Genomic DNA, 10,833 nt, shown 5'->3' with positions numbered 1-10,833 from the left:
CACCGGAGACGTCCTGGTGAATCAGCGTCTGACTGGACATGTCATTCCAGCTCTTTTAAAGTCCATCAACTTTTGGACATCTTCAGAAATCTCCTCCTGGAAACTCCCTAAAACTTGTTCATTGGTCATCCTCTCCTGGAAACCCCCGAGGACTTGGTTATAAAGCCTTTGTCTCTCCATCCTCCTTCTGGACCTTTTCTTCATCGCTGTATCTTCTGTGTCTCGTCCGCAACACATAGACGGTAAGTTTGCATTTTTCTTCTTTCTTTGGTAAAGCTCTTTCTAATACATTTTCAATTCCTCTCTACTTTGCCATATCAAATCAAATCAAATCAAGTATATTTGTATAGCGCTTTTCACAATACAGATTGTATCAAAGCAGCTTCACAGTATTAAAATAAAATAATACAACAAAGTTTGTTTCTAGTGGAATTTATTGATTGATAGAATAAAATTAAATATCCCCAAAATATCCCCAACTGAGCAAGCCAAAGGCAACAGTGGCAAGGAACCGAAAAAACTCCATCAAGCGGCCTAATGGTGTCCTAAAACTCCATCAGGTGACCTAATGGAGAAAAAAAAAACCTTGGGAGAACCCAGGCTCAGTCGGGGGCCAGTTCTCCTCTGGCATTTATGAACTAGAGGCCGGATTGTAGTTTGAAACTGTGAGATTAACAATATTATATGAATGCCTGGCTGAAAAGATGCGTCTTTAATCTAGTTTTAAACTGGGAGAGTGAGTCCGAGCAACGAACAGTATCAGGAAGACTATTCCAGAGTTTTGGAGCCAAATGTGAAAATGCTCTCCCTCCTTTGGTGGATCTGGATATCCTAGGTATGACCAAAAGCCTTGAATTTATTGATCTTAAAGAGCGCGATGGATTATAGGGTGATAGAAGATCCGTTAAATAGACTGGAGCTAAGCCGTTTAGGGCTTTATAAGTCAGTAGCAATACCTTGTAATTAATACGGAACTTTATAGGTAACCAATGTAGTGATGATAAAATCGGTGTTATATGATCATATTTTCTTGATCTAGTAAGAACTCTAGCGGCTGCATTTTGGACTAACTGTAGCTTGTTTATTGAGGATGCAGGACAACCGGCTAATAAAGCATTACAGTAATCTAGTCTCGAGGTCATGAATGCATGAACTAACTTTTCTGCATCAGAAACTGATAGCATATTACGTAGCTTAGCAATGTTTCTAAGGTGGAAAAAGGCTGTTTTTGTAACATACGAAATTTGATTTTCAAAAGACAGGTTACAATCGAGTATAACACCCAGGTCTTTTACTGTAGAGGATAAAGTAACAGGACATCCTACGATGTCAAAGTTGTATTGTGAGAGGTTCTGTGGGCGGTTTTTTGAACCGATAAGTATTACCTCTGTCTTGTCTGGATTTAATAATAGAAAATTACGCGTCATCCAATCTTTTATATCTTTAACACACTCTGTCAATTTGGATAATTTAGCGTTTTCATCCGGCCGTGATGAAATATATATTTGAGTGTCATCAGCATAACAATGGAAACTAATTCCATGTTTCCTTATAATATTTCCAAGTGGCAGCATATATATTGAGAATAATAGAGGGCCCAACACAGATCCCTGCGGCACTCCATAGTTTACTGGAATTATGATCGATTTTTCTCCATTTAAATAGACAAAATGGTAGCGGTCAGATAAGTATGATCTAAACCAGCTTAATGCTTGTCCTTGAACACCAGTATAATTTTGTAGTCGATCTAAGAGTATTGTATGATCTATAGTATCGAACGCAGCACTTAGATCAAGTAAAACTAGTATTGAGAAACAGCCTTGGTCAGAAGCTAAAAGTAAATCATTTGTGATTTTAACGAGCGCAGTTTCAGTGCTATGATGCGGTCTGAATCCAGACTGAAACTTTTCATAGATATCATTTTCTTGCAAGAAAGAGCCCAGTTGAGCGGACACAACTTTTTCTAGTATTTTAGACATAAAAGGTAGATTTGAAATGGGTCTATAATTTGCTAGATTATGCGGGTCTAATTGTGGTTTCTTAATGAGAGGTTTTATCACTGCCAGTTTAAATGTTCTTGGAACATGACCTAAAGATAAAGACGAGTTAATAATATTGAGGAGAGGCTCTTCTACTACAGGTAACACTTCTTTCAGTAGTTTAGTTGGTATAGGATCTAATAAACATGTTGTTGTTTTAGATGAAGTGATAAGTTTATTTAACTCTTTTTGTTCTATAGTTGTAAAGCACTGTAATTGTTCTTGCGGGGGGAAAATTGAGGCTGAATTATAAGGGGCGATTGAGGATTGAACGTTTACAATTGTGGTTCTGATGTTTTCTATTTTCTCAGTGAAGAAGTTCATGAAATCATTACTACTAAACTGTAACGGGATATTTTGTTCGGGTGACGTCTGTTTATTTGTTAGTCTAGCCACGGTGTTAAATAAAAACCTAGGATTGTTTTGGTTGTTTTCTATTAGTTTGCGGAGATGCTCAGCCCTGGCCGCTTTTAGGGCCTTTTTATAACGTGACATACTGTCTTTCCACGCGATTCTAAAGACCTCTAAATTAGTTTGTTTCCATTTACGCTCTAAATTACGGGTTTCTCTCTTTAGAACATGCGTAGTATTATTGTACCATGGTGCTTTAATTTTCTCTGTGACCTTTTTTAATCTAACGGGTGCAACAACATCCAATGTTCTAGAGAGAATGGTGCTCATAGTGCTAGTTAGTTCTTCTAGTTCATCTGTTTGTTTGGGTTCAGGCAGCAGCTGAGACAGATCAGACAAGCAACTCGAGAAATTATCTATGGTGGATGGAAGGATTGTTCTGCCTGGTCGAAAACGCGGCGCCGCATGACATATTACAGCAGTACGTAATATGCAAGTTACCAAGTAATGGTCAGTGACATCATCACTTTGTGGAATGATATCTATATCGGTTGGATCGGTTCCATATGATATAATTAAATCGAGTGTGTGATTAAGACGATGAGTTGGTCCGGTGACGTTTTGTTTGACCCCAAAGGAATTTAATAAATCTATAAACGCAGCCCCTAACGCATCATTTGGATTATCTACGTGTATGTTAAAATCTCCAACAATTAATGCTTTATCTACATTGACCAATAGATCTGAGAGAAAATCTGCAAACTCTTTTAGGAAATCAGCGTAAGGCCCAGGCGGTCTATATACGGTAGCCAAGGCTAGAGATAATATGGATTTTTTTCTAACATCTAAGAGCGTAACATTTAGTACAAGTATTTCAAACGAAATAAACTTATAACCCGTTTTCTGAGTAACATTGAGAATATCTCTATAGACCGCTGCAACACCGCCGCCACGACCAATCAGACGGGGTTCGTGCTTATAGGAGTATCCTGATGGAGTAGACTCATTTAGACCGAAATAATCATTAGGTTTAAGCCAAGTTTCAGTAAGGCAAAGGACATCGAAGCTATTATCCGTGACTATTTCATTTACAATAACTGCCTTAGGTGTGAGTGATCTAATGTTTAGAAGACCTAGCTTTAGAAATTGTTTTTGTTTACTAATAGCAACATTTTCTGGTTTAATAACAATTAGATTTTTTCCAGATCCTGCAGTAGATTTATTATTTGATCTCACTAAACGAGGAATAGACACAGTTTCTATGCAATGTTCTACACTATTTATATCAGTTAATTTGGTGCAGCAGAGACTATGATTTGAACTTTTGGTTACTAGTCAAAAGGTATTTAACATTTTGGAGATGTTATCTGACAGAAGATCCGATCCGAATCTGCTTGGGTGTAAGCCATCAGCACGGTAAAGCCTAGGACGCTCCCAAAACAGATTCCAATTATTTACAAAGAGCAGTTTCTGCTCATTGCACCATGACATTAACCATTCATTTAGCGCGAATAATCTACTAAACTTTTCATGACCTAGTCGGTACGTGGGAAGCGGTCCTGACACAATGATCGTTATATCAGGCGATGTGCTGCGTACCGTATCGATCAGATTCTTGAAGTCTTTCTTCAGAACCTCTGTCTGTCGCAGCCTGATGTCGGCCCCTCCCGCGTGCAGGACCACAGTTCCGACGCGCTCGTTCAGAATCTCGGGAACGTGAGCAGCGATTTCAGAAACACGAGCACCAGGAAAGCAGTGACTATGCACCTTACTTTTATTTAACGTAGCTTGTACGTGTCGAACGATGGAATCACCGATGATCACAGCATCGCGTTCTGTTTTGCGGAGAGGGGAGAAGCGGTTTTGTGTGGATATCTCGAAAACCGGGAGGGTCGGAGAGAGTTTTCTTGGTCTAGACCTGACTCGCGTCTTCCGCTGCGGAAATATCCAGGCTTCGTGGTGGCATGTTGGAGCCGGCGTAAACGAGACCATGGCTGATCGCGGCCTCGACGCTCGTGACCGATGCTGAGTAACGCACGGAGTAGACGAGGTCGGAGTCAGCGGGTTAGTAACGTTGATCACTGATTTGTGTGCATCGGCGCGTGATGTTTCAAGAGCTAACCGCCGGTCTATCAGCTCGGCTTTTCTCACTAAAAGGTCGTGGATCTGTTTCTCAACAGCTTCCAGCTCAGACTGCAACGCGTGAAGCTCAAATGTGTCCTCACCTGCACCAAAAGGTAGACTACTTACATCTGATATATTCGCCATTTTAACAGATGGACAGTAAGTTAAGTTAGCAACGACGCTACCAGTGATGCTATCAATATTAATACTAATTTATGACTGAAGTCTTGGATATAATCCGTCTTTTTAGTGGTACAGGTGTAGAGTAGACGCACGATAGGCGAAAAAAATGTTTGTTTGTAAGTGAGTGTGGAGAAGACGCATTCAGCCGTGATCCACAGGAGTAACCTATAAGAGTATCCGATGTTGGATCACTAATAGGCTTGAGACGCGTCTGCTCAACAGTCCGCGTTGTAACTATGAGGTGAGGAAAAATAGAAAATGTTCGTTGTAAGTGAGTTTAAAGAGAAATCAAGAATTATAAATCAATCGATGGAGCTCCAAAGACAACAACGCGTTCAGACGCGACGCATGCGCATTCGAAACAGGAAGTCGAAGGTGACAGAAACTTAAACATATGCTTAATAAATGCTTAATAAATGCTTACAACATTCAGTGTGGTCTGTTTTTCTTTATGAAATCATCTTCTCAATAAATGACTTTACATCACCAATTGCAGTGTCTCTTTTTTATAAACCATTTTCTCAATAAATGACTTTACAAACAACAGTTGTGGTGTCTTTTATATTAACCAATAAAACAATTTATCAAAACATGTCTCAGAGTCTTTTATATAAACCAATAAAACAAATTATAAAAACATGTCTCAGTGTTTCTATAAACCAGATTCAAGAGTTTCTTATAAAAACTCTTTATAGTGCTTTTCTTCATAATAAGGTTTCTTATAAAAACCTTTTACATTGTTTCCATATAATAAGGTTTCTTATAAAAACCTTATACCGTGTTTTCATATAAGGTTTCTTATAAAAACCTTATAAAGTGTTTTTTCTTAATAATAAGGTTTCTTATAAAAACCTTATAAAGTGTTTTTCTTATACAACACTTCTCTTACACAAAGTTACAATTACACTTAATACCCTATTAGAAGCCTATATATTATGAGGCATTACTCATAACAGAATAAATTGCATATTTCACACAACAATATATAAGGGTAATTCTGACAAAATTGAATAAAATGTTTAAATATTCTCTACAATTTATCACACTATAGTGCTTTAATGTTTAACCAGTAAATCACACTTGTGGTTCCGGGTCAAAAATGACCAGCTTACATAAAATTGCTTGTAATCTCTTGATATGCTATATTATTATCAAATATTTGTGAACTTGTTTTCTTTCAATTAGCACAGATATTGTGTTTCTTTTGAATCTGAATGATCGGCCTGTTTTTCACAGAGATTTACTGCTTCCAACATTAACACTTGGTAATCTTTATTCCACTGCGATTAACAAACACAACCAGAGGGAAGTGCAGTTTAAAAGCCTCATAACAGCTGATCTATAACCCATAGTTGTAATATTAGTGTCCTTCAGTCATCATCAGGTCAGTGGTCTGCACTAATATACAGGGCTAGAAATGAACACCCGCCAAATGCGGAAGAGAATCACCTGTGGCGGGAAACGCTGTCAGATCACGAGCCAATTTGGCGTGTTGCTTATATTTACTCACTTTGCTGGACAAGTTTAAGACAAATCTGCCCAGATTTAGCGCAAATACTCGTGAGTCATCATGATATATTAAATACAGTGTATTGCAGAATCTGCTCATATCTGGCTTACTTGAACACACACATCACTACAGCAAATTACGGCACGCTTGTTCACTTGCACTCAAGCAATAGCAGAGATTAAAAGCATTTGGTGATCAGTCCACCTAAAACACATTTTTGGTGTAAAGGATAATGATGAAAGAGGAATGGATGAGATGCTGGATGACAGAATTCTGTTTGAATAAGAAATGAATGTATGAATGTATCCAGTTTTTAAAATATATACATATAGTTTATCTGGCATAGTTAATCTGGTGTAAATGTTTTTAAGTTAGTAAATCATCCAACACTAAAAAACTAATTCCATAACGAAATATTTACCAATATCTTTTACAAATATAACACAATAACGAATTTACATTTATTTGACATCATTCAGTTATCTATCTAACCAACCAATAATTAAATCTAAAGCCTTCTTAAACTACAGTCATTATTGCAAAATAATTAACAGACCACTAGTTTGAGACATTTATCACACTAGAAACATAAAATGGTTTAAAAAAATACATCAATTACTACAAGTGAACTGGTCAACACTTAACATTTTAAACTCAGAAAATAAGATTTCCAATAGATTCTATAGCCATCATAAGCTCTTTTCTAGAGTAAAGTGTGTGGCTCTTAAAAGAGCCTTTGTGTGCTCGCCTCCTCGACTCTACTTGGAGCTGGTGTACTTGGTGACGGCCTTGGTGCCCTCAGACACGGCGTGTTTGGCCAGCTCTCCGGGCAGCAGCAGACGCACGGCGGTCTGGATCTCTCTCGACGTGATGGTGGAGCGCTTGTTGTAGTGAGCGAGACGAGACGCCTCACCAGCGATGCGCTCGAAGATGTCGTTGACGAAAGAATTCATGATGCCCATCGCCTTGGAGGAGATGCCGGTGTCAGGGTGAACCTGCTTCAGCACTTTGTAGACGTAGATGGCGTAGCTCTCCTTCCTGGACTTTCTGCGCTTCTTTCCTCCCTTCCCGGCGGTCTTAGTGACGGCCTTCTTGGAGCCCTTCTTAGGCGCGGACTTGGCTGGTTCAGGCATGATGAGGAATGATCTCAGAGCTGACGAGTCAGTGTGACCTCAGGAGCGACTCTGAGGCTTTTATCCGCTGCACTATGCTAATTTACAAGGAGACGCGGAGTCCTTCTGATAGCCTGTTTTCATTGGCCAAACCCGTAAACTCGTGTTTCACTGGACAACACAAAGCATCACGAGCGGATCGAGAGCCAATCACAGGCGGTTAAATGATAACCCCGCCTACCGTCCCATGTTTGAACCAGAGCCGTTAATTACAATGTTTTTCGGCTCTTTTTATTTATTGATTTTAGTAATATTTTGATAAAATAAGTGGTTCTAGACACATATTGTGCACCATCGTTTAATTGAAACGCCAAATAATCACATTTGAAGGAGTTTTGGAGAAAAGTGACTAATAACAGCCATACTCGCTTCAAAAACAGCTTTTCCTCAGAACATTCTTTGATTCATGAAACAGTGTAAACTACAGGAGTAGAAAATAAAAGCGTATTTTGGTAAAAAAAAAATAAAAAAATATACAACTTAATTTGGTACCATTTCCTTATCTGTTGTTCGGTAGAGAAAATTAATATGCGAATAGTATCAATATACATTACTGCTTAACTTTATATAATAACTCATTAACAGTAAATTCTTGACACAGAATACAGCCTTTAATAAATTACTTCCCGTTTGACTGCTAAATCATGGGCTCTTTAAGTGCGGGAGTGTGTGGCTCTGAAAAGAGCCGTTGGGTTCGTCGGTTTCTCGTGTTTCAGGCGTTTATCCCCCAAAGCCGTACAAGGTGCGTCCCTGTCGCTTCAGCGCGTAAACAACATCCATGGCGGTGACGGTCTTCCTCTTGGCGTGCTCGGTGTAGGTGACGGCATCGCGGATCACGTTCTCCAGGAACACCTTCAACACACCGCGGGTCTCCTCGTAGATCAGCCCGGAGATGCGCTTGACGCCACCGCGGCGCGCCAGACGCCGAATAGCGGGTTTGGTGATTCCCTGGATATTATCGCGCAGAACTTTACGGTGACGCTTCGCGCCTCCTTTTCCGAGCCCTTTCCCGCCTTTGCCTCTTCCAGACATGATGTTTCACAATATTCTTAAACTGATCAAGTGATAACGAGAAACGGATGACAAGTGTTGAAGAAGGGAGACCGTTTATACTTGCTTACAGGACCTGACAGAAACCAGCGACGCGTCACATGGCGCACCCCTCCCCCAAAATATAGAGCGCGAAACATTTAACCGCCACCCCGATCAGGAGTCTTTCCCTTGTTTTATATTAAATATTTATACATTTTCAGATAATATGATTTACAGTAGTACTGTGATAATTAACAGTGCTGTTCTACAAGTTTAGCAAAGTAGACAAAGGGGGCACAAGACATCAAATTACATCTGTGATATTTTTTTATTTATGCCTCTGTGTGTGTGTGTGTGTGTGTGTGTGTGTGTGTGTGTGTGTGTGTGTGTGTGTGTGTCTTGGTAAACCCTTCATTATAGAGACAAAATGTCCCCACAACGATGGCAATATCTGAAATCCTTGTCCAGTTAATATTCACTTTGCTATATTCACTATGCATATGGGTGATTCTCCAACTAGGAGCACTTTTGGCACTGTGAGCTTATGGAAAATTCACTCTCTTAAAACACACTTAAAACAATCTTCCTAGCTTCATTAATTTGTCAAAGTGCTCTCACACAAAGTCTAACCGTATCAAACTTCTACCTGCTAAATTGTAGCATTCTTCACACGAAAAATTATATTAAAAATTCACAGACAACATATGTTCACATTCATGGCAAAATTCAAACGGGACCAGAAAATAATTATTTTCTCACATTCACTTGCATTGACGATTTTTCAACCTAGAGGTCCAGTGGGGTTAGCGGAAGGGGCGGGACTTACCAGCCCTATAGCGAGGCGGTTGTTATAGCGAATAACATTCGCTATAACTATTCGCTATAACAACCACCTCGCTATACATTATCCCGCTTATTACATGGCTACCTACAAAATAAATAAATAATTTGACACAAATTTTTGATTTAAAAAGGAGTTTATTGATTTAAAAACGATTGTATTGCTTCCGCTAAAGAAAATAGTCCGTTCCGCGTCCATAGCAACGCTCTGTTTTTCATAGCAACGCTCTGTTTTTCATGGCAACGGTGTGTTATACTTCGCAGCGGCTGATATCAAGAAATAACAGACCGCATTCTACATTGGAATTCAGCCAAACCATGTAATAAATAAGATTATGTATCAGTCAACAACATCAGTGGCTACCTAATCATGAAACAAAATAAATCTTAATACTTCATGAACTTAATGCATTTTTATTTAAAGTTGCTAAATGCCACGAGTTGGGATTTTTGCCTACAGCATTTCATTTTTGCTCAGGTCTATGTTTATTATAAGTCACTCACACATATATTGTAAGTAATGAACTATTAATACTTGATTTAAAATACATTTAGATCCACATGTCATTGGTTATTCTTTCTTTTTTTTCTTAAAAACTGTGTAGTGGTAAGTGGTGGAAATGACGGTTTATGGTGGAAAAATTGTTTGTTTATTTTTACATAAATTGCCAGGAAAAAAAATATTTTCAACCATGTATTTTATTATTTAACATATATGAGTTGAACAGTATACCTAATAGTTTAAAAAATAATAATGATTACAAATGATTTGCAAATTATATGAACCTGCTCAAAACATTCATATAAATATAGATAAATAAAAATAAATATAGAGTGTACTGGAATGGTGATATATAAAGTTCTCAGTCCAAAAGCACAAATATGTCATGAGAACATGCCAATAGCGCACAAAAACGGCATATATCATGTCCAAAGCTACGCCTGTACTTCTCAGAGGTGGAAATTATATTTTAGCAGTTTCTCTGCAATATTAGCACACCCTCATGTCTGGCATAGCTACTTTTGGACTTTACCGTAATAAACATACATTATTTTCATATTTGTTGTACATAATTAAACCTAACTATAGCCAAGGTGGAAATGACACTGAATAAAAATACTCTGTATAAAAGCTTGAGTTACCTTGATTTATTTTCTAGTGCTGAAGAGCACATGTTCCTGAAGTTTCATCTTCAACTAATACGTCCTTTTCACTATTATTTTCATGATTACCAAGTAAAAAAAAAAAATTTAAGGTGGAGGAAATGGCGGAAAACCTGGGGACAGACTTATTTTATTCCAAAAATAATTTAGAATTGTGATATACATATGGAATTTCGATGGTATGATATTATTTTATTTGTCCTTAAGACAAACATGTTAATAGAATCCTTTAATATACTTTTTTAACATTCAAAGAGGGACAGTCTGGGTTGGACACCAGCATTAAACTGTAAAATCTGCTAATAAACAGCCATGCAATTTATTTATTTTTTAAAGAAAATGGGCAAGATTTGGTGGTTACTGGGATGTTGGAGCATGAACTTCATAATGACAATTTATTTGTGCATTTGTTTGTTGT

General features: G+C 38.2%; 2 protein-coding genes across 2 annotated transcripts; both read right to left on the bottom strand.

Annotated features, from left to right (window-relative positions):
• Positions 1–5,199: 5,199 nt before the first annotated feature.
• On the bottom strand, positions 5,200–7,440 carry LOC311080269 (histone H2B-like). The gene has a single exon (XM_084110130.1). It carries the CDS (start codon positions 7,338–7,340, stop codon positions 6,966–6,968), a length of 375 nt encoding a protein of 124 aa, XP_083966256.1. The 5' UTR covers positions 7,341–7,440; the 3' UTR covers positions 5,200–6,965.
• A 192-nt stretch (positions 7,441–7,632) lies between these two features.
• LOC311079353 (histone H4) lies at positions 7,633–8,440 on the bottom strand. The gene has a single exon (XM_084108657.1). The coding sequence runs from the start codon at positions 8,409–8,411 to the stop codon at positions 8,100–8,102; it is 312 nt and encodes a 103-aa protein (XP_083964783.1). The 5' UTR covers positions 8,412–8,440; the 3' UTR covers positions 7,633–8,099.
• Between the last annotated feature and the right edge of the window lie 2,393 nt (positions 8,441–10,833).

This window comes from Abramis brama (assembly GCF_963993115.1).
Source record: "Abramis brama genome assembly, chromosome: 3".
NCBI lineage: Eukaryota > Metazoa > Chordata > Actinopteri > Cypriniformes > Leuciscidae > Abramis > Abramis brama.
This window is presented reverse-complemented; position numbering and strand designations above follow the sequence as displayed.